This window comes from Mustelus asterias, chromosome 1 (assembly GCF_964213995.1).
Source record: "Mustelus asterias chromosome 1, sMusAst1.hap1.1, whole genome shotgun sequence".
NCBI lineage: Eukaryota > Metazoa > Chordata > Chondrichthyes > Carcharhiniformes > Triakidae > Mustelus > Mustelus asterias.
In genome coordinates, this window is record NC_135801.1 from 96,387,887 (window position 1) to 96,413,054 (window position 25,168).

Consider the following 25,168-nt stretch of genomic DNA (forward strand, 5'->3'; position numbering starts at 1 on the left):
GGGTTAGTGCATGGCTACTTACCAAAAGCGTGATTTCAGGTAAATTCTGCATTGTATGTACATACCAAAAGGATGCGTAGTCAGCTGAAAAGCTGATAAATTATAATATCTCCAGGTATAGTCAACACTGTTGCTTGTGAGCTCCTAATCAAAATAAATGTGAGGGGAAGTTTTAATGACTGCTCATATTTTCAATAGAAGTTGTAAAAGTACCAGTTACTCACTGGGTGCTCTTCGCAGAGATAGGCGACATTTGTCTGTGATGTTTCAATTCCTGTTTCTGCAGTGACAAGGAAATACAGCAGGGCTTCATTCCTAGGCAAATGAGATCATAGTTTTGAAAAAAAAACTTTGCATCAAGAGCAACTGTCTGATCTACTTGAAATTAGACACTAAATATAAAAATTTAAAAAGTACTTTAAATGCAAACATTATGCCGTTATGCAAATTCAACAACTGCTGTTCTCCATTTGCAACAATCAACCTTGGGTAGTACGTATTATGGTTTTCGGAAAATATTGGCACAGATCTTTCTGGCTCCTGATTCAGCAGCAGAGTTAATGCCGCTTACAACTTCAATGATAAAATAAAGAGTGGGTGTGAAAATGTGACACAAAAGAAAAAATTGAAAGTTCATTCAGTATAGGCTGCAATTCTCGAGCCGTTCACGCCGCGCTGCTGCTGCCAGTGAGGATGAAGAATTTGACGCTCAGCCAAATCTCCGTTCAATGCAGCAGGACTGGAGAATCCTGGCTGCGAGTGACATCGGAGAATCTGGCCCATAGTGCGACTACTTTGATATTATTACAAATTTGGGTTTGTACTCGTTGGAATTTAGAAGGCTGAGGGGGGATCTTATAGAGACCTATAAGATAATGAAGTGGCTTAATAAGGTAGAGGTGGAGAGATTCTTTCCACTTAGAAAGGAAGCTAGAACTAGAGGGCACAGCCTCAAAATAAAGGGGGGTCAGTTTAGGACAGAGTTGAGGAGGAACTTCTTCTCCCAGAGGGTGGTGAATCTCTGGAATTCTCTACCCACTGAAGTGGTGGAGGCTACCTCGTTGAAAATGTTTAAATCACGGATAGATGGATTCCTGATCGGTAAGGGAATTAGAGGTTATGGGGATCAGGCGGGTAAGTGGAACTGATCCACTTCAGATCAGCCATGATCTTATTGAATGGCGGGGCTAGATGGCCTACTCCTGCTCCTATTTCTTATGTTCTTATGTTCTTATTACAATATATTGAAAGGTGATTGGGCAAATTTACCACATTTTACAATTTTATAGTAGAAATACACAGTAGTAAAAAATATGCAGATAACATGGGTCATCAAAGGAAGGAACTGAAATATTTAATTCTTGGTATATGCCTTAGTTTCTGTACAGTCAGAAAATATTATGAGTGGAATACAATATTGTTTCAATTCTGAAGTTTATGTCGGCACTCTATTTCTAATTTATAAATACATGTATATAATGTATCTAAATAGTCTTGAACATGCCCTTTAAGTGTCACTTTCTTCATGTCACACTGTTGACAGTAAACAACATATTTTCTGACTTATTATGTCAGAATAATACACAATTATTATGGCAGTTCTGCTAGCAGTGAGTAAATTTACTTCCCACATTAGACAAGAAACAAAAGGAACACCGTTGAATTGCACTCTTGGAACAGTGCAATATTTGCAATCACTGGGATCTAAGGACACAACTCTCAATCTTACCAGGAGTTCTGAAGATAGGCTTGCATTGCTTTTCTCATGATATAACCCAAAAACCCATTGTGTTCAGCAACAAATCTGGCCCAACTGTCAAGGGGAAAAACACAAAAACGCTGTGATTTTTAGAGATGTTAGTATTTACAATTAAAGGTTGCTAAGAAGAAATATGAAATAAACATCTTACAGGACAGCCTTTTTGGGGTTGTGTGGAATAGATTCAAAGTTTCCCGTACTCCAATAAAAGGAGCAGCGAATTATGCTTTCAAAGTGTCCACCAGATCCAGCTTTATAGTAATATTGAAATGCTTCGGTCTAATAAGAAAATAACATAAAATAAATGTAACGTTAATAAACATAATCCACATAGAGCAATTTGATTAAAGGTGGCAGGGGTTTTCCCTGGAGCCCTGTAATATTGCCAGGATAACAGAAAGCCATTAGATGTGCAAGAACAGGACTCTAACTACAATTCCAGATAAGTTACAGCAGCAGAGAGAGAGAAACTCTGAGGAAATTCCTGATCAAGGTCTGGACTGTGACATGATGTTCCCACATAGTTATCTGTATAGTTAAAACAAGGGCATAAAAATATCAGAATCCAAATGATTATATTGTAGCACACTAAAATACTAGATAATAGTATATTGTAATAGACATAAAATTTGCATTTATACAATGCCTTTCAAGACATCCCAGGAGTTTTTGCAAACAAAATTTGACTCAACCACATAAAGAGATATTGGGACAGGTGCCCAAAAGTTTGATCACAAAGGTAGGTTTTAAAGAGTGGGTTGAGGGCAGGCAGAGGGGGAGTGAGAGAGAGAGAGGAAAGTGGAGAGAGGTGGAGAGATTTAAGGTTCTGGCAGCTGAAAGCACAAGCACCACAATGGAGCAATTAAAAATCAGGGTTTGCAAGAGGTCAGAATTAGAGGAGAGCAGAGATCTCAGAAGGTTGCAGGGGTGGGGAAGGTTGCAGAGATGGGGAAGGGGAAAAGTCACAGAATGATTTAAAAACAAAAAGGAGAACTTCAAAATGGAGGCATGATTGGGCCAGGGATCAATTTAAGTCAGTGAGCACAGGGCTGACGGGTAAATGGGACTTGGTATGAGTTTGGATATGGGCAGCAGAGGTTTGGATAAGTTCACATTTATGTAGGGCAGAATATGGGAATCAGGCAGGAGTGCACTGTCAGTAGGCAGTATTGGTGATCAAGCAGATAGATAGTCAAAAGCTGATCTTTGCTTCAAACATAACATAAAAAGTTGAGAATGGTCTGAGTTAGCCTCAGACAGTTGTCAGGGAGAGGAAAGGAGTCAATGTCTCAGGAACAGAGTTTGAGGAGGGACCATTAATGTGCAGCACTTTCATAACTATTGTATAGGCAGCATAGTGGCACAATGGTTAGCACTGCTGCCTCACAGCGCCAGGGACCTGGGTTTGATTCCCGGCTTGGGTCACTGTCTCTGCAGAGTCTGCACATTCTCCCCGTGTCTGCGTGGGTTTCCTCCTGGTGCGCCGGTTTCCTCCCTCAGTCCAAAGATGTGTGGGTCAGGTGGATTTGCCGTACTAAATCGCCCCTTAGTGTAAGGGGGATAGCTAGCATAAATACATGGGGCTATGGGGATAGGGCCTCGGTGGGATTGTGGTCGGTGGCAGACTCAATGGGCTGAATGGCCTCCTTCTGCACTGTAGGATTCTATACTGTTGCAGTTTAAATGGGAGGTCTGTGATTTACTAATCCACTTGTAAAAATGTCCTTGAAACCAAAAAAATTGAGAACCCTTTGATAAATGGAAAACCTGTGGCTGGTAGGCTATGACTAGCAGCTGTACAGATGGAGCTACTGATGCATGCTGAGAGTTTCCTGTTGTGTGCATTATCCATTGACAAAATGGGACAGATGGGAGAAAGTGATGGTCGGAGGAAGATTCAGGTTGGGTCGAGGGGGGGTGTGATTAGGGTGATCAGTTGTAGAGCTCAGTTCAGTGATACTATCTAATTTCTGAATTATACCAACTATTAGCCAGCATAAGTAAGAGTAAGTATCAAGAAGGGTCAGAAACACAGCAATGATATTGTATGACTTTACCACCGGTAGAAGTTCAGGCATAACTTTATTAAATGATGCGGCAGTGTCGAGGGGTGATATGACCTACTCCCGTTCCCATTTCTTATATTCTTATGCCAATTATGCCACTTATATAGCTGAAGCTGTTGTGAAGTTCTCCATGTCACCTTTAAGAAAATGTGACAAGAGCTTTGATTTTGCAACAATCGCTTTCTAACTGTGACATACGGGCTTGCAGGCACGAGCACTTTGCCTGGTTAGAATCTTATGTAGAGTCTACTTTGCTTCAAATGACCATTTGTTTTAAACTGGAGCATCCAACTAGGGTAGATATAGAGAGTTGATAACGGGTCACAGATTCAAGATAATTGTCAAAAGATTTAGGGGACAACTGAGGATTTAAAAAAAAATTGCAGCAAGTAATTGAGTATCTGCCCATTATGTCTGAGTGGTGTTTTTGAAGGACGTTCAAAACACCACACAGACGTAATGGGCGGATAGTTCTGTGATTCCATAAAGGAGATGGTCCTGTGGAGTACACAAACAGCGAATAAATACATTGTGACCTTTTTATAAAGAAATGCATTGGAATGCAAGATTTAAAACAACCTCAAATATACATTTGTTTTCTCTTGATGAACGAGACTCAGTATTCTGAACATGCTGACATTTACCTCATTCTTTACAGGTTTGCCTGGGTACAGTCCAGCTGCATGCATCACTCCAAGATTATGGAACGCGTCCAGATTTCCCATTTTCACTGCTTTTTCCCAATATTCTACAGCTTTCACATAGTCCTTCTCAAAGGTTTCATAATACCATCCCAAACCATTAAGTGCTTCATGTGATCCCTGTTTCAATAATAAAGTAATGTAAGACTTGTAATTATTTAATTATACTTTAATTAAACCCTCAGTAAGGATAGGCAACAACACTTCCTCCACGATCATCCTCAACACCGGTGCCCAACAAGGCTGCGTTCTCAGCCCCTTACTGTGCTCCTTATGACTGTGTGGCCAAATTCCACTCCAACTACATTTTCAAATTTGCTGATGTCACCACATAGTGGGTTGGATCTCAACCAATGACAGGATGGAGTACAGGAAAGAGATAGAGAACCTGATGAATTGGTGCAACGACAATAATCTCTTCCTCAATATCAGTGCAATAAAGGAGATAGTCATCGACTTCAGGAAGCACAGCGGAGGACATGCCCCTGTCTACATCAACAGTGATGAAGTGGAAATGGTCGAGAGCTTCAAGTATCTAGGTGTCCAGATCACCAACAACCTGTCCTGGTATCTCTTTGCCAACATTAAAGTTAAGAAAGCCCACCAACACCTCTACTTTCTCAGGAGGCTAAGGAAATTCACTATGGCTCATCAACTTTTACAAATGCAACATAGAAAGCATCCTTTCTGGTTGTATCACTGCTTGGTAAGGCTCCTGCTCTGTCCAAGACCGCAAGAAACTACAACGGGTCATGAACGAAGTCTAGCCCATCATGCAAGCCTCCCATCCATTGACTCTGTCTACACTTCCCACTGCCTCAGAGAAGCAGCCAGCATAATCAAGAACCCCACACACTCCTGACATACTCTTTTCCATCGGGAAAAAGATATAAAAGTCTGAGGTCTGAGGGCGGCATAGTGGCGCAGTGGTTAGCACTGCTGCCTCACAGCGCTAGGGACCCGGGTTCGATTTTAGCCTTGGGTATCTGTCTGTGTGGAATTTGCACGTTCTCCATGTGTTTGCGTGGGTTTCCTCCAGGTGCTCCGGTTTCTTCCCACAGTCCCACACTCCAAAGGCCAATCTTTTCTATGTCCAGGAAGGATCTAAAATTGAAATAATCCAGCCAATCCTAGAATATACCAATAGTAGTAACAGTCCAAAAGATCTTCAGCTGCTTCATCACTAATCTTTCCTCCACCATAAGGTCAGGAGTGGGGATGTTCACTCATGACTGCACAATGTTCAGCACTATTTGCCACTCCTCAGATACTGAAGCTGTCTGTGTCTACATGCAGCAATACCTGGACAACACTGATACCTGGGCTGCTCAGTGGCAAGTAACATTAGCACCAGGCTAGTGCCAGGCAAAGACCATCACCAACCAAGTGAGAATCTAACCCTTGCCCCTTGATATTCAATGGCATTATCATCATTGAATCCTCGCTATCAACATCCTGGAGGTTACCATTGACCAGAAACTGAACTGAACCAGCCAAATAAATACTGTGGCTACAAGAGCAGGAGAGAGGCTGGGAATTCTGCAGAAAGTAACTCACCTCTTAACTTCCTAAAGCCTGTCTACAATCTACAAGGCACAAGTCAGGAGTTGCCTGGATGAGTGCAGCTCCAACAACATTCAAGAAACTAGGTACTATCCAGGACAAAGTAGTCTGTTTGATTAGCACACCACCACCTTAAACATTCACTCCCTCCATCGCCAATGCACAGTGGCAACAGTATGTACCATCTATAAAGTGCACTGCAACAATTCACCCAGGTTCTTTTTTGACAGCACCTTCCAAAACCAAAATCTCTACCACCTAGAAGGAGCAGGGGAGCAGACACTTGGGAACACCACCACCTGTAAGCTCTCCAAGTCACACACCATCCTGACTTGGAACAATATCATCGTTCCTTCCCAGCTGCTGGGTCAAAATCCTGGAACTCCCTAATTAACAGCATTGTGGGTGTACATACACCACATGGACTGCAGTTTTTCAAGAAGGTGGCCCATCACTACCTTCTCACGGGCAGTTAAAGATGGGCAATAAATGCTGGCCTAGCCTGCAATGTTTTCACCCTGTGAACAAATACAACAAAAAGCTCAGCACCAATTTGGAACACTCACTCAGACAGATCATAAGGGGAGACAGTAAGAAATATGAACAATGATACAGCTCTGGGGAGAAAATGGAACTCGTATGAAGTGGTTGAAGCAAATGGCACTAATCCATGAAGAATAAATGAGGGAAAAGGGAGAAGAGGAATATGGAGGCAGGATGGGAATGGATTATTAGAGTTGAGAAATACTTCTATGATGTATAGATAAAGGGAAAACTAGTTGAAGTAAATCGCCTGTTTCTGTTATTGATTTTATGTAATTCAATGCAATACAGAACATTTTTCAACATTTCAGACTATTGCTGAAAAGAGACATGTCGAAGCTTTTCACCTTGTATTCACCAGGACATTTCTCAAGGATGCCAGTTTAAATGAGTTCGTACTGACCTACTTTTTAAAAAATCATTCACAGTATGAGAGCATCACTGGTTAAGTCAGAATTATCGCCCAACCTTAATTGCGCCGTTTTCAGCTAAACAACCATTCAATGATTCATTCTCCAGGACAATTATTTGGCTGATCAGGGTCAAGTTGTCTTGTTTAAATTTCAAACAATGCTTGGTAGTTATCTGTCAGTCACTGCCAACTGATGCATTCTCCATGGCAACACTACTACCAATCACAGTCCACTTGCCAACCAATCAGCGGTCTCCTCTCATACAGTATAAATTGCTGTTTTCCCCTTATACTGATATTCTTGAGAAGTTTCCTGATGTGTACAAGACGAAAAGCTTCGACATGTCTCTTATTTCAGCAATACTCAAGTTCAGAATTCCCGGACGACTATTTGGGATTATATTGCACTTTTCCAGTGGAGCACTGGGGCTGCACGATGAAAGCTAGGGTTGCTTATTTCTGCAGGATTCTCAAGTCTCAATGTAAAATTCAAATAGGTAAATAAATAAGGTAAAACAACACATGTTTGCATTGTGCGAAGATCTTACCCTGGAAGCTGCTTCATTGATTAGTTTTAAACCTAATTTTGTATTTTTTTTCACTCCACGGCCCTAAAAGTAGTTTGAAACACAACAGAGTTAATGCTTTATTTAAGGATGAACTCAGTGTTATAAAAACAGCAAATACTGGAAGTACTCAGGTCAGGCAACACCTGTGGAGGGAACAGAGTTAACAATGTTTCAGATCCGTGACCTCTCGTCAGTTTGCAGTGTGGCTGAATTCCAAAAGAAGTTGAGACCTTTCATCGTATCAATGGAATCCAAAGTACCCGAGAAGATCTGAGCCTGAACCTGTGCTCTCCATCCACGGAAATGGCAGCGGGGGCTCAAGATCCGGCGAAAGCGCCGGCTCTGATCGCGGCGGGAGGGGCAGAGCCTCTGAGACCCCCATGAAAGGGGGGGGGGGGGTGAAGAGGAGGTTATTTTTCCCTCTGACCGAGGCACCCTTTAAACATGGCGCCCCGGTCACAGTGCAGCTGGAATTTGCCGGCGTGTTTTGGCCTCGCCCTTCGCCCTGACGGTGTGAAGCACACTCCCCATTTTTTTTTGACACAGTGTCATGAGATCTGGAGACAACACCGGCCTGTTTCCCTGGAGAGAAACATGTCGGTTTTCAGTCAGACCCGGACACACTGCCGTTTTTTGGTAAGATTCCACCTGATGCACTGTTGTCTCAATTTATAACACCTACCTTGAAAAGGAAAAGTCCGTACTCATACAGCGATAGTGGGTCTCCTGATTCTTCTGCACTCCTAGAATACCATTCCATAGCAGCTTTCACATCTCGTGTGACACCCTGCTGTCCCCAGTACAGCATTCTTGCAAGTTTTTGCTGCAAGTATTAGTAAGCTTTTAGGTTTGGCTAGAATAAAATAACTGAACCACATTAAATCTTCAATTCATTCAAATGTTAGGAAAATATATTTGCATTTTTTTTTCCAACAGTTAAAATACAATGGCCCAATTCTTTCAGTCAGAGTCAGAACCATTGCATCCGATACTGATCATAGTGAAAACTACCCACTTTGCATCATAGAATTCCTACAATGCAGAAAGAGGCCATTCGGCCCATCGAGTCTGCACCGACTCTCCGAAAGAGCATCCCACCCATGCCCCCATCCTGTAACCCTGTGCATTTACCATAGCCAATCCACCTAACCTGCATATCTTTGGAGTGTGGGAGGAAACCGGAGCACCTGGAGGAAACCCACGCAGACACGAGGAGAATGTGCGGAGTCTGCACAGTCACCCAAGGTGGGAATTGAAGTCAGGTCCCTGGCATTGTGAGGTAGCAGTGCTAACCACTGTGCCACCATGCTTAACTGGATATATTTTTTAAAAGCCAGTCCCATAATCCACGATGCAAAAGAACCCCCTCAGCACAGGAATCCTCATAGGAACTGCGAAGCAAATTAGCGCAGAAGACCCCCCCACCCCCTTTTTACAGCAGAAGCTGCCATAGGGTAAATCTGGGGGACAGTGGGGGCAAAGGAAAGCAGCCAGGTGACTAGCGGGGGGTGTGGAGTAGTCGGGGGGGGGGGTTGAGGGGGTGAGTCAGGCAGGATCAGTCAGAGTGACTAGGGGAATCAGTCGTATAGTTGTTGATGATTTAGGATTTTTCCATTTAACATTTCCTGGGTAGCTATCCAGGCGATGTGTGAAGTCTCCAATTCTCGCTCAGAGTTAGAAACCTTTTCAAAGGGTCCCCGGAGCAGAGAAATTGCCCATCAGAAATGGAAACGTTTGAGAAATTCTCGTGCAGTGAGCACGTCAGGACCTCAGTGAGGTTCGACTTGCAACTAGGGTCATACCTCCAGTCTTCAGCGACCCAGAAACCAACAAATCTGGACCAATATTTTTGTGTAGTTGAGCAACACTGAAACTCAGACATGTTTCCTGTACTCAATTTATTCACAATATATTAACTTTGGAAAGTATTTCATTGTTTGAACAAATATCGCTTTCCTTACATTCATCATCAAAATCTTGCATTCACAAAGCAAATTTAACATAAGAAAAATATCCAAAGGCACCTCAGAGAGGTGTAATCCCAAATTCATGGACATAAACAATGGGGGGGGGGGGGGGGGGGGGGGGGGGGTGGTGATAGCATCAGGAGCTCAATCAAAGAGGTAAATTTTGAGTAAGGTCTTAAATGGAGGAGATGAGGATTTGGTTTATGGAGGGGATCCTACAGTGTGGGTCCTAGGCGACTGAAAGCATGACTGCCAATAAAATCCAGCCCCGAGAGTCTCCATATCCGGCTTGTGAACTTGCTCCTTGGATTACGGATAAGTAGAATGCATGATCTGCAAGGATCTGCTTGTGCAAGCAGATGCTGATTCTCTCCCGTGTTTGCGGTTGATGAGCCTATCAAAAGCACAATTGGGACAGAATCAGCCTCTGACTGGATGAGCAGTGACTAACGTGAAGGCGATTGGATCCTCTTTGTTTTCAGAGCACTCACGCTCCCACTCTCTATACACAGGCACTGGTTCCTGAAGGAGCACAGAGCCAACATGGGGAGCATGTGGGGAGGCTACAAGGAAAAGTGGGGTGAAGGAAAGCAAGCAAGAGCTTGGGAAATGAGCAGTAAGCAAGGTGGCAAGCAGGAAGCAACAAGTATCCAGCAATCAGGGGGAGGTCGAGAATGTCCACTGAGTAGCTGGAGGCTGGGGAGGCCCGGGAACAACTGGAGGTTGGGGAGGCCCGGGAACAACTGGAGGTTGGGGAGGCCCGGGAACAACTGGAGGTTGGGGAGGCCTGGGAACGGTTGGAGGTCAGGTTGGGGAACTACTTGAGGTCAGGTATGCCCGCCAAATGAGAAGACCTGGCTACCAACTCCCTGGTTGATTCCTCCTGGAGTAGCTTCGAAATTTCGTGGGGAGCATGTGTGTGAGAGAGAGTCTGTGTGCGTTTGTGTATATGTGAGAGAGAGCAAATGTATGGGTTGCATGTGCAAGTCTGTGTGTGTGTGTGCGTGCGTCTGCGTATGTGTAAGAGAGCTTGGGTGTTTGCACATGTGTGTGATAAAGGTCTGTGTGTGTGTGTGAGAGAATGCGTGTGTGTGAGTCTGTGTGTGTGTGTGTGTGAGAGAGTCTGTCTGTGTGTGTGTATATGTGTGTGTGTGAGAGAGATAGAGAGAGTGCATATGTGAGAGTGAGAGAGAATGCGTACCTGTGCGAGAAGAGGAACACCTAGGCTGAAAGGCAACCCGCTTCCGACACCTGCTTTCATATGCATGCTGCTGAGGCCAGCCAGGAATCTGCTCCTCCAGAGACAAATGCAACGTCACTGGTTGTTAAAGCCAATTCTTTAGTTGAAGCCTGGTTCCCATCTTTCACCAGTGACCCTGGGGCCCAGTCTGTCTCTGGCTTTGCTTAGTGGAAAGGCAAAAAAAATAGGTTTATTGATGAACTGCTGCTTGGCCCATTTTAATGGGCATTTTTATTAATTACTCTTGTTTATCAATTTATTGATATTTTTGAAATTCATGAGTAACGTTGTATGAAACCTTATCTTACAGAAATTTGATCATTGTCCCATTGAGTGAGAAAAACGAAATGTGCCCCACCACCCCCTCCTTCTGAAAAAATTGGACAAGTCCGCTCTAGAATCTGAAGATGAGTGTGTTGAGTTTGGACCAGGTCTAGTTTGGTCTAGTTTGGACCAGGGAGCGGCGCGGGCTTGGAGGGCCGAAAGGCCTGTTCCTGTGCTGTTTTGTTCTTTGTGTTTGGGGGGGATATTGCAAGATAACAGAGAAGAGAAGCAAGGCCAGGCAGCAATCTAAACATGAAGAAAATCATTTTACCTTTATGATACTGACAGCGAGGACAGATTTCAGATGAATGGGATTTGGTACAGGATTGAATATTTGCAGCAGAGTTTACGATGGGCTGAATGGAATGATAGCTAGTAGGACAGTAGAATGCCTGAACGTTCCAAAAACAAGGTGAAGGTTTCCACGGTGGATGAGCTATAGTAGCGGGAGAGGTGGATGACATTGTAAACATGCAGCCACCCAGAGAAGGTGCAACATTCCTCTCCCTGCCCTTCCCCCTTCCAATCCCCATGGTGGCAAATTGCGAACCTCCTTTAGACCAAATGCCAGTCAGAATGGGTCATCCACAGACTTATCTGCAACTCCAAAATCACCAAAGAGTTTGATGCCCTTTGTGGAGAATAACAGAATATAACCCCAAGCACACATTCCCAAGCAAAACCAAGGGACAGAAATCTCCTTTGCACAGTCCTGCAGGGAAGAACAGCTCTGGCTGACATTGTTATTTTGTTGATGAAATGGCTTGATCTTTTATTACTCCCTTTCTCAACAATACATATCATTCTTCATCCAAAAGGGAAGGCCAAGAATTTGTTCCATGTCTCTGACAAAATACCTTGATTCTGCCCAGTAGTTCCTTTTAACAAATGATCAAGATAGACAGCTTACACACAGTAAGTGCAAACCCATTTCCCATCACTCCTTAACTATGCCAAGGTAGTGTAACATGAGGCCACTTGGAGGTCAGAGTGTTCCAGCCCTTCATGTTGCCAGGATCTTCTGGTACCACCGACGTGAATGGCATCTGGTGATTTACTAGGATGTGTGAATGAATAAACTAAAGCAAAACATTATGACATGTGAAATATATACCTGAGCAAATGCATCCCCATGATTTGCCTGGTACCTGAGCCACAAAAAGAGGTCATCGTTTTCTTTAGTTTGACTCTGTAAAGCGGAATCATCCATCAGCCTTACTGTTTCAACAAAGGCCTGTAAGAGTAGGAAATGATAGTTACAGGGCTGCTAAAGGCAGTCATGGCAAAAGAACAAGTTGGAAGGATTTTAAAACATGAGCAAAAGCTCAAATCTCAGCAAAGTAAAATTATAGAAAAGGAATGTTATGTAAAATCACAAAACAAAATTCATGCAATTGTAGAAACATTCACAATTTGTGAAAGATCAAATTAGTTTGTCCAGTAAGTAGCTGTATTATATAGACTAGGAGGATCCCAGAGGTACTCTTGGCATGGTGGCACAATGATTAGCACTGCTGCCTCGCAGCGCCAGGGACCGGGTTCGATTCCAACCTCGGGTGACTGTGTGTGTGGAGTTTGCATGTCCTCCCCGTGTCGGCGTGGGTTCGCTCCAGGTGCACCGGTTTCCTCCCACACTCTGAAGTTGTGCAGGTTATGTTTATTAGACGTGCTAAATTGACCCTTAGTGTCCCAAAATGTGTAGGTTAGGGGAATTAACAGTGTAAATATGTGGGGTTACAGGGATAAAGCCTGGGTAAGATGCTCTGTCAGACAGTCAGTGCAGACTCAATGGGCCAAATGCACTGTAGGGATTCTATGATCTAGAGTATAGCAGTAGGCTGGGGAGCCGTCAGAGCTGGGACTCTATACACCAAATATGGGGCGGCAGGGAGGAAAGGCTACAAAAATTCATCTGGAGGAGTTTCCTTTCCACTCTGAGGCACTGACGTTGGTCAGCCTTCGTTATTTTTGAGATGCTGTGCACTTATTAGCACACTTCAATTTTGGCACATTCATGCTTTCCTTTTTGCCTGAACAAAGCATTCACCTTTCCTGGTGGGCCTGTTGGCCATTCAAAGCTGCCAGCAGGCCCACCAGCATTCAATGGCTTGTTTCAACTGGTTTTGATTCTGCTAGCATGGTGACTGATCCTTTTACACTTGCTGGATTGCTAAAGCCTGTGAATCTAGCGATAAGAAAACCTATGAAAGTTGCAGAAAGGATCTAGGATTCAGCAAAGACCATGTGTGTTGGCAATCCTGTAAGTTCCGAGATGTTTTAAACTAAAGTATTGAAAGTAAAGATTTAGAATTAGAGTCATCATTGCAATGCTCTGAGATAATTCAGTCATCTAAGATATATAGTGCTGGGGCAAACATAGCAGCAGCCTCAATGACCTACCCGTGATAGTTAATGAGAATCATAGAATCCCTGCAGTGCAGATGGAGGTCATTTGGCCCATCGAGTCTGCACCAACCACAAACCCACCCAGACCCCAACCCCGTAACCCCACATATCTACCCTGTTAGTCCCCCTACACTAAGGGGCAATTTTTCATGGCCAATCAACCTAACCCGCATATCTTTGGAGTGTGGGAGCAAGCCAGAGCACCTGGAGGAAACCCACGCAGACACAGGGAGAATGCGCAAACTCCGCACAGACAGTGACCCAAGGCCGGAATCGAACCCTGGTGCTGTGAGGCAGCAGTGCTAACCACTGTGCTACCGTGCCGCCCCAGTTAGAGTCTGACATTTTTAACAAATTATGGGAAAATTCCACCCATTGTCTTAAATTCAGGAGGGCATTGATTCTCAACAATTTTTCAAAAATAATCCACAAATGGCTGACATTGGTCCACCTTCAATATAATTATATATATCCTTCCATAGAACAGAGATTCATAGGATCGGGACTTCCTTGTTTATAATACCTTGCACCCAATTATTTGAAATATAAATCAAAAATTCAATATCAGCCCTCTTCTAAAAATAAATCTCCAGAGTATAACAATTACTTTTGATTTTGTTTTTGAAAAATGTGTTATACACTGATCTCTGGTGTCACTGGGGAATCCAGTTTAGGGAGGTCATTAATCATGAACTATGTCAATGACAGAAGTACAACAGATATCAGACAGACCATGACTTAGCCAGATCTTAACAGACAGAGTTGATACATCAGTACCCTTAAAATGCAAAATAAAATAGAAATCTTCAAACAATTCATAATTCTTTACAACTGATTTTTAAAAAATTGATTCTGACAATAAGGCTTTTCCCTCAAATTAAATAGCATACTACAGTCATTTAATTTTCAACGATGTACTTTTTTGCAAGTCTTTTTCAAGTCCATAACACTTACCTGTTCTCCATCAAATACATGCCGATCACGGGCAGTTTGTTGTGCAATGTTTACGTAGTAACTGTATGACATATCGTAGTCCATGGGGTAACCATCAATACCTTGATCATGCTTATATCCAAGATGCATTAGGGCAAGTCTGTCATTTCCTTGTGCAGCAACAAGACTGTACAATAAGCCCTGATGAAATATCAATGAAATTCTATTTTTAAAAAAGGTACTGACAAAAGTTTACTCCAAAAAGTTGCATTTTAAGAACAGTAAAAACTAGGAGCAGGATAAGGCCATTTGGCCCCTCAAGCCTGCTCCGCCATTCAATATGATCATGGCTGATCTTTTTGTGGACTCGGCTCCACTTGCCCGCCCGCTCACCATAACCCTTAATTCCTTTACTGTTCAAAAATCTATCTATCTTTGCCTTAAAAACATTCAACGAGGTAGCCTCAACTGCTTCACTGGGCAGGGAATTCCACAGATTCACAATCCTTTGGATGAAGAAATTCCTCCTCAAATGAGTCCTAAATCTGCTCCCTCTTATTCTGAGGCTTTGTCCCCTAGTTCCAGTTTCACCCACCAGTGGAAACAACCTGCCTGCTTCTATCTTATCTATTCCCTTCATAATTTTATATCTTTCTATAAGATCTCCCCTCATTCTTCTAAATTCCAATGAGTATAGTCCCAGTCTACTCAGTCTTTCCTCAAAGCCAACCCTCTCAACTCCAGAATCAACCTAGTGAATCTCCTCTGCACCCCCTCCAGTGCCAATATATCCTTTCTCAAGTAAGGAGACCAAAACTGTACACAGTACTCCAGGTGTGGCCTCACCAGCACCTTATACAGCTGCAACATAACCTCCCTGTTTTTAAACTCCATCCCTCTAGCAATGAAGAACAAAATTCCATTTGCTTTCTTAATTACCTGCTGCACCTGCAAACCAACTTTTTGTGATTCATGCACAAGGTCACCCAGGTCCCTCTGCACAACAGCATGCTGCAATTTTTTACCATTTAAATAAATAGTCCATTTTGCTGTTATTCCTACCAAAATGGATGACCTCACATTTACCAACATTATACTCCATCTGCCAGACACTCGCCCACTCACTTAGACTATCTATATCCCTTTGCAGACTTTCAGCGTCCTCTGCACACTTTGCTCTACCACTCATCTTAGTGTCATCTGTGAATTTTGACACACTACACTTGGTCCCCAACTCCAAATCATCTCTGTAAATTGTAAACAATTGCAGTCCCAACACTGATCCCTGAGGCACACCACTAGTCAATGATCACCAACCAGAAAAACACCCATTTACCCCCACTCTTTGCTTTTTGTTGGTTAACCAGTCAGGAGAGGCTTGCCCTGGAAGTCCTTAACATCGACTCTGGACCCCAAGAAATCTCATGGCTTCAGGTTAAACATGGGCAAGGAAACTCTTACTGGTTACCACGTACCATCCTCCTTCGGCTGATGAATCAGTATTCCTCCATGTTGAACAACACTTGGAGGAAGCACTGAGGGTGGCAAGGGCGCAAAATGTACTCTGGATGGTGGATTTCAATGTCCACCACCAAGAGTGGCTCTGCAGCAGCACTACTGATCGAGCTGGTTGGGTCCTAAAGGATATAACTGCTAGACTGGGTCAGCAGCAGGTGGTGAAGGAACCAACAAGGGGAAATAACATACTTAACCTCTTCCTTACCAACCTGCCGGCTGAGATGCTTCTGTCCATGACAGCATTGGTAAGAGTGACCACCGCACAGTCCTTGTGGAGACGAAGTCCTGCTTTCACATTGAGTATAACCTCCATTGTGTTGTGTGGCACTATCATCGTGCTAAATGGGACAGACTTCAAACTGATCTAGCAACTCAAGACTGGGCATCCATGAGGTGCTGTGGCCATCAACAGCAGCGGAACTGTACTCCAGCACAAGCTGCAACCTCATGACCCGGCATATCCCACACTCAACCATTACCATCAAGCCAGGGAATCAACCCTGGTTCAATGGAGAGTGCAGGAGGGAATGCCACGAGCAGCACCAAGCATACCTAAAAATGAGGTATCAACCTGGTGAAGTTACCAAACAGGACTACTTGCATGCCAAATGGCAAAAACAGCAAGTGATAGACAGACCTAAGCGATCCCACAACCAATGGATCAGATCTAAGCTCTGCAGTCCTTCCACATCCAGTCAAGAATGGTGGTGGACAATTAAACAACTCACTAGAGGAGGAGGCTCCACAAATATCCCCATCCTCAATGATGGAGGAGCCCAGCACATCAGTGCAAAAGATAAGGCTGAAGTATTCACAGCAATCTTCAGCCAGAAGTGCCGAGTGGATGATCCATCTCGGCCTCCTCCAGTGCTCCCCAGCATCTCAGATGCCAGTCTCAAGCCAATTCGATTCACGCCAAGTGATATCAAGAAATGGCTGGAGGCACTGGATACTGCAAAGACAATGAGCTCTGATAACATTCCGGCAATAGTACTGAAGATTTGTGCTCCAGAACGTGCCGCTCCCCTAGCCAAGCTCTTGCAGTACAGTTACAACACTGGCATCTACCTAACAATGTGGAAAATTGCCCAGGTATGTCCTGTACACAAAAAGCAGGACAAATTCAACCTGGCCAATTACCACCCAATCAGTCTACTCGCTATCATCAGTAAAGTGATAGAAGGGGGTCATCAAAAGTGCTATCAAGCAGCACCCGCTCAGCAATAACCTGCTCAGTGACGCCCAGTTTGGGTTCCACCAGGGTCACTCAGCTCCTGACCTCATTACAGCCTTGGTTCAAATATGGACAAAAGAGCTGAATTCCAGAGTTGAGGTGGGAGTGACAGCCCTTGACATCAAGGCCGCATTTGACTGAGTGTGGCATCAAGGAGCCCTAGCAAAACTGGAATCAATGGGTATCAGGGGGCAAACTCTCCACTGGTTGGAGTCATACCTGGTACATAGGAAAGTGGTTGTGGAGGGTCAGTCATCTCAGCGCCAGGACATCTTTGCAGGAGTCCCTCAGGGTAGTGTCCTAGGCCCAACAATCTTCAGCTGCTTCATCAATGACTTCCCTCTGTCATAAGGTCAGAAGTGGGGATGTTCGCCGATGATTGCACAATGTTCAGCACCATTTGCAACTCCTCAAATACTGAAACAGTCCATGTTCAAATGCAACAAGATCTGGACAATATCCAGGCTTGGGCTGACAAGTGGCAAATAACATTCACGCCACACAAATACCAGGCAATGACCATCACCAATAAGAGACACTCTAACCACCGCCCCATAACATTCAATGGTGTAACCATCACTGAATCCCCCCACTGTCAAGATCCTTGGGGTTACCATTGACCAGAAACTCAACTGGACTCACCACATAAACACAGTGTCTACAAGAGCAGCTCAGAGGCTAGGAATATTGCAGCGAGTAACTCCCCTCCTGACTCCCCAAAGCCTATCCACCATCTACAAGGCACAAGTCAGGAGTATGATGGAATACTCCCCACTTGCCTGGATGGGTGCAGCTCCAACAGCAATCAAGAAGCTTGTCACCATCCAGGACAAAGCAGCCCACTTGATTGGCACCACATCTACAAACATTAAATTTCTCCATCACTGACGCTCAGTAGCAGCAGTGTGTACTATCTACAAGATTCACTACAGCAATTCATCAAAGATCCTTAGACTGCACCTTCCAAACACACGAGTACTCCCATCTAGAAGGACAAGGGCAGCAGATAATTGGGAACACCACCACCTGCAAGTTCCCCTCCAAGCCACTCACCATCCTGACTTGGAAATATATTGCCGTTCCTTCACAGTCGCTGGGTCAAAATCCTGGAATTCCCTCCCTAGCGGCATTGTGGGTCAACCCATAGAACATGGACGGCAGCGATTCAAGAAGGCAGCTCACCACCACCTTCTCAAGGGCAACTAGGGATGGGCTATAAATGCTGGCCAGCCAGCAAAACCCATGTTCCTCGAATGAATTTTTAAAATCCTCTATCCATGCTGATACATTACCCGTAACGCCGTGCACCTTTATCTTGTGCAGCAGCTTTTTGCGCGGCACTTTGTTGAATGCCTTCTGGAAATCCAGATACACCACATCCACTGGTTTCCCGTTATCCACTGCGCTCGTATGTCCTCAAAGAATTCCACTAAATTAGTTAAAATGACCTGCCTTTCATGAACACATGCTGCGTCTTCCCAATGAGACAATTTCTATCCAGATGCCCCCGAGTCCAGCAAATTTTGGTAAATTACCACAAGCACATTTGCTATCTCCCCCGCCATCTCTTTTAGTATCCTGGGATGCATCCCATCAGGGCCAAGGGACTTGTCTACCTTCCCCCCCCGTTAGCTTGCCCAACACCACCTCTTTAGTAATAATGGTCGTTTCTAGGTCCTCACCTGCCATAGCCTCCTTGTCATCAAGGTTGTCACCTTTTCAGTCATAAGTTTAAGCAAAGAAAGTATTAAATTAGGGAATTGATCCCTTGGTTTTGTCAGTGAGGTTTTAGTGACTGACAAAACATTTGACTCAGTTGGATAAACACAGAAGTGTGCATGCAGCTTAATAAAGACTATGTACATAAACTGAACTCTTGCCAAATGACGATGTGTAAGGTAAGGCAAGGAGCACAAACTAAAATCGGCAAATTTCTTTGTTTCATAGCAATGTGAACAAACAGAACACAGTAAGAAGTCTCACAACACCAGGTTAAAGTCCAACAGATTTAGACACCTGGTGTTGTGAGACTTCTTACTGTGTTCACCCCAGTCCAACGCCGGCATCTCCACATCATAACAAACAGAACAACAGCTGTGACTGGACTCTCTCAAGTCACTCAATACAATCCATCTTCACTCAACAAGAGAAAGAAAAGAATGCACTACATTTTCCATTTGAGTGATGGATTTACTTAAATAAGTAAAAGGATTCCTGACTCTTCTCTCCTACACGAACTTTCTCATCACCTTTTGCTGCCTGACTGGTTGCCAGCATGCGGGTGTCAGAAATCTCTGCCTGTCCATCCAGGCTTAATTGTTAAACCCAAAAGAGGTGGGTCTGGAGGTGGGCAGGCACAGAATGTCCTCACATGCTGATTTCCCAGTGCCATCCCAGCTCCTTGCCGTTTTCCCAAATAGCCGGAGGAAAGTGAGGGCAGCGGGGCTACCTGCTAATTCAATTCGTTATAGGTCGATTCAAGCCTATAGTCAAAATTTTCCAGTCAGTCTCCAAGTCCCCAGAGGCACCGGTGAACACTACAGCTGCCCAGAGGCAGCCTTACAGTGGCAGGTTAAGGTGCAATAACTCCCGGCAGAGTTACAGGCCCTCAACACTAGCCTAGTTTCAGCTGCCACGACGGGTCACCCTGTGGATGGGGGCCTGGCTGGTGTGGAATTTATTTTAAATGCAAAAGCGGCCTGCTGTTTCAATGTGTTGGAGAACTTCCTAACAGCCCTCCAGTTTCGAGAGCCAACCTGGTGTCATTAATTGGAGGGTGAGCCTGCTCTCTGACCATTGTTCTGTTATTTCTTTCTGAATCTTTCAATCTTCAGGCAAGAATGCATAAAGAGGCTAAGTGGAGAGCCCAGAGATTCATTAGTCCATTGACACACTTGAGCCCCAGGGAATACATTGCTTGGTTTACAGCTCTGGATCTCCAATCTGTTCTGTCAATTGCATTATTACAAAAGAGAAAGAGATTTCAAGTGCTTGTAGTTTCAGCTATTGATACTTCAAATGGTCTGAATGATCAATACTTTTATTGGCCTGTAGTTAAAAAGATTTTTCAGAAAGTAGGGAATTATCAACGAATGTCTTTTTGAGAGCTTTGATTCTACATATTATTCTCACTGTAGGATTTATTGGTTCTATACAGTTTACAGTAGGTGAATGAGCATGGAGGGCCATGGGGGGTGGTTGACAGTAAAAAGTGATATCAATGCGACATAGGGAGCAAGTTGGGGGTGGGGAGAGAGTGAAAGTGAAGATGATGCAAGAGGTGAGGGATGGAGGGCCTTACTATCTTCATTATAACTGGGACGAAGTCCCACAACACAGAGGTGGGCCTTTTCAACAGCCCACCTCTGCACCCAGTCGGCCCTGTGACTGCCTCCAAATTCTTCCCTGGGTCAGCAGGCCCAACTTCAGCCTGCATCCTTGCTCCCACAATGAAAATCCCATCTTTTGCAGATACTTTCTCCTGAGGTGAGCAGGCTGAGCTGGGAAATTTCCCAACTTTCGCTAATCTGCCTTGAGGCTGAAAATCCAGCTCATTAAAGCATCAGTGCTGGCTGCAATTTTAAACATCCAAAAGGTGGGTATGAAGCAAAATACATTTTTAAATCTCAAACAAGCCTCCAATCGAGGGGCTGACAACAAACCCAATCTCAGGAGTGAGTTTGTCCTTGAAATCCTTTAAAGAAGCCGCATGCCTCCATTTTGAAAAGGAGTATTTTCATTTTTAACTTATACAGGCTGGGATTCCCTGGCCTCAGGAATCCCCGTAAGAAGTCTCACAACACCAGGTTAAAGTCCAACAGGTTTATTTGGTAGCAAATACCATAAGCTTTCGGAGCGCTGCCCCTTCGTCAGATGGAGTGAAAATCTGTTCTCCAACAGTGCACAGAGACACAGAAATCAAGTTACAGAATACTAATTAGAATGCAAATCTCTACAACCAGCCAGGTCTTAAAGGTACAGATAATGTGGGTGGAGGGAACATTAAACACAAGTTAAAGAGATGTGTATTGTCTCCAGACAGAACAGCTAGTAAGATTCTGCAAGATCAGGGGGAAAGCTGTGGGGGTTACTGATAATGTGACATAAATCCAACATCCCGGTTTAGGCCGTCCTCATGTGTGCGGAACTTGGCTATCAGTTTCTGCTCAGCGACTCTGCGCTGTCATGTGTCATGAAGGCCGCCTTGGAGAACGCTTACCTGAAGATCCAAGGCTGAATGCCCGTGACTGCTGAAGTGCGCCCCCACAGGAAGAGAACAGTCTTGCCTGGTGATTGTCGAGCGGTGTTCATTCATCCGTTGTCGTAGCGTCCAAGGCGGCCTTCACGACACATGACAGCGCAGAGTCGCTGAGCAGAAACTGATAGCCAAGTTCCGCACACATGAGGACGGCCTAAACCGGGATGTTGGATTTATGTCACATTATCAGTAACCCCCACAGCTTTCCCCCTGATCTTGCAGAATCTTACTAGCTGTTCTGTCTGGAGACAATACACATCTCTTTAACCTGTGTTTAATGTTCCCTCCACCCACATTATCTGTACCTTTAAGACCTGGCTGGCTGTAGAGATTTGCATTCTAATTAGTATTCTGTAACTTGATTTCTGTGTCTCTGTGCACTGTTGAAGAACAGATTTTCACTCCATCTGACGAAGGGGCAGCGCTCCGAAAGCTTATGGTATTTGCTACCAAATAAACCTGTTGGACTTTAACCTGGTGTTGTGAGACTTCTTACTGTGCTTACCCCAGTCCAACGCCGGCATCTCCACCTCAGGAATCCCAGCAGGTAAAAGGAGGTGAAAAGCGAAGGATCCATGAGGTGCGTATCTTTACTGCCCTGCTGGTGGGATAGGTGCAGCAGAAGTGTATAATCAAGGTTCAGCAAGCTCATCTCTCCCATTGAACCCTCCACAATGAGCTGACACCTCCAATATGATCAGCTGACCTTTACCTGTGATGTACGACTCACAAATCTCTCCCCCACCAAACCCCGCAATATCAGTGGTCAACACTTTCAACTTCCAAGAACAATGTATTAAATTTGATAGATTTCTTGCAGAAAATATTATGAGATATAATATATAATCAATTTGAGACGCGTGGTTAATGTATCATGCCTGGGAGAAACAGGTGACTTTAAAACATCAAGATCTTCATCACAACATATCTGCGTCCGTTTTAATAGAAATTTATTGCGATAATTAGTCAACAATTCCAGCACTGTGACGTTATGACTACCAGGATGGTAGAAGGCAAATTGGATGAACCTTGGGTTTTTTCTTGTCCAGCAATTCCTATTTGATTTTACTGGAGCAGAGATCTTGGCAAACAGGTGGAATCCACCTTAATGTTACAGCAAATCAGGATAAATTTTAATCTGTCTGCCACATTAAAAAAACATTTAATAATAGGATTTAGGTCCTGCTGTTGAATAGTTTCAAAACCAGTTCACTGCAGCATTGTTCAAACTGCTCAACTGTCTGCTCTGACAATGCAAAATATGGAAAACGCAACAGCAACATTTTAAAAATGAAACACAAGGCAACAAAGTTGAAAGAGACGTTTAATCCCTTTGATTGCATTACCTGTAAGGGTTGTATTTCCACACCTAGACCAGTCTCAAAAATAACAGCCAGGAAGTAGGCTGCTTTGTAGTAGCCACAGCAGCTAGCTTCCATTAATGAAATGGTCAAGTGGTCAATCTGATGGTTACTGTTTGGACGAACAAGTATCTCCACTGCCTTCTGGAAAAGTTTCTCACCAACTTTAACAAGTGTAAATCGTAGGTTTGGTGAATGAGTGAATTCTAAGCACAAGATCACAACAAAAGATTTGTAAAAAAGCTGAAAGCTATATAAAAAAAAGAAAATGTACGTTTTACAAATTAGTTACTAAATGACATTTACCTCTGTTCCGTTTCCCCTGTAAACTCCTGAACAAGTCCAATATTTTTTGACAGATTATTTTATAGATCAATGGACAGTGGGATACAAAAGTAAAATACTTACATGATCATCTGAAATTATTTTCGCAATGATTTTAGAAGAGACACGGGGCCCGATTTTACTATCGCATTGCGTCCGTTTTCAGGCACGAAAACTTGGTAAGGTCGGGCGTGAGGCGAGTAAAGTCATAGAGGTTTACAGCATGGAAACAGGCTCTTCAGCCCAACTTGTCCATGCTGCCCTTTTTTTTTAAAACCCCTAAGCTAGTCTCAATTGCCCACGTTTGGCCCATATCCCTCTATACCCATTGTACCCATGCAACTGTCTAAATGCTTTCTAAAGGACAAAATTGTACCCACCTCTACTACTACCTCTGGCAGCTTGTTCCAGACACTCACCACCCTGTGTGAAAGAATTGCCCCTCTGGACCTTTTAGTATCTCTCTCCTCTCACCTTAAACCTATGCCCTCTAGTTTTAGACTTCCCTGCCTTTGGGAAAAGATATTGACTATCTACCTGATCTATGCCCCTCATTATTTTATAGACCTCCATAAGATCACCCCTCAGCCTTCTACACTCCAGAGAAAAAAGTCCCAGTCTATCCTTATAACTCAAACCATCAAGTCCCGGTAGCATCCTAGTAAATATTTTCTGCACTCTTTCTAGTTTAATAACATCCTTTCTATAATAGGGTGACCAGAACTGTACACAGTATTCCAAGCGTGGCCTTATCAATGTCTTGTACAATTTCAACAAGACGTCCCAACTCCTGTATTCATTGTTCTGACCAATGAAACCAAACATGCCGAATGCCTTCTTCACTACTCTGTCCACCTGTGACTCCACTTTCAAGGAGCTATGAACATGTACCCCGAATAGCGCGATCTGCGCCCGCTTCCACACTGGTTCCCCCTTTATCAAGGCCCGAAAATGGCTGCGATCGGGACCATGCTCAAAACGGGTGCGACGGCCATTTAAATGCATTTGCATGAATTTAAATTGACTTAATGGGCCGTAAGCTCAACTTTACTGGCTCTTTCCCCTTTACCACCGCGTTCGCCCATCCAGAATCTGTGCGAAACAGACATGTTCCACATAAGTCCAATTCGCGCGCTCAAGATAGTGAGGAGATAAGTCCAAGCATCCGACGGTTGTCTGCTTGAGATCAGTGTATGGGAGGATGGAGAATGGTGGGTCCCCTGCCACTCTGTCTGAGATCAGTGGGAGGGGAAGGGGGGTCCGTTGCCACTCTGCCTGAGATCAGTGGGAGGGGAAGGGGGGTCCGCTGCCACTCTGCCTGAGATCAGTGGGAGGGGAAGGGGGGGTCCACTGCCACTCTGCCTGAGATCAGTGGGAGGGGAAGGGGGGTCCGCTGCCACTCTGCTGAGATCAGTGGGGGAGAAAGGGGGGGTCCGCTGACACTCTGCCTGAGATCGATGGGGGAAGGGGCCCCACGATCAGTCTGGGTGGCAGAGAGGATAAGGGAGTCAGTAATGTTGTGGGGGTGAGGCAATGTCTGTGGGGGCCACGGGAGGCATTACCCAGCCCAGAAGGGATGTGGCAGGGGAGCAGCATTCTATCATTTTTTTTTCTGCGCATGTGTAGTTGGAGGCACCGATTGAAGCTGCAGGATTTGGGTGTGTTATGCCCCGCCCACAGGCTTGTGCAGCGTGGTTTGGAATCACTGATATTTTTGCAGGCACAGTGCGTATGGGAGCGCCTGAGAACGGGTCTAAAAGTCGGATCTGAAACACTCCCAGTTTCAAGTCCGCCCAGCACTTAGAATCAAAATGGTAAAATAGGGCCCACTAACTCGATAAAACAATAACTGAGTGATCTTTCCATATTTGTATCCAATACAGGAATTTCAGGGGTAACGTAGAAAATGCACAGCTTCCTAGGACTATTTGAAATCTTTCCTGATATAAATCAGAATATTGTAACATATAAATGCGGCGTGGGGTTTTCG

The 25,168-nt window shown here is 44.3% G+C and overlaps 1 protein-coding gene across 2 annotated transcripts in view; it reads right to left on the minus strand.

Annotated features, from left to right (window-relative positions):
* LOC144495534 (protein sel-1 homolog 3-like) overlaps positions 1-25,168 on the minus strand; it is an 83,715-nt gene that overhangs the window by 27,077 nt on the left and 31,470 nt on the right. For both annotated transcript variants that reach the window (XM_078215607.1, XM_078215618.1), the window contains 10 exons: positions 22,840-23,060; positions 14,505-14,684; positions 12,259-12,378; positions 8,296-8,436; positions 7,593-7,655; positions 4,470-4,646; positions 1,911-2,038; positions 1,730-1,813; positions 225-315; positions 66-144 (listed from right to left, as the gene is read on the minus strand). In XM_078215607.1, the coding sequence (XP_078071733.1) occupies positions 66-144; positions 225-315; positions 1,730-1,813; positions 1,911-2,038; positions 4,470-4,646; positions 7,593-7,655; positions 8,296-8,436; positions 12,259-12,378; positions 14,505-14,684; positions 22,840-23,060 (1,284 nt within the window). The remainder of the gene's footprint in view (positions 1-65; positions 145-224; positions 316-1,729; positions 1,814-1,910; positions 2,039-4,469; positions 4,647-7,592; positions 7,656-8,295; positions 8,437-12,258; positions 12,379-14,504; positions 14,685-22,839; positions 23,061-25,168) is intronic.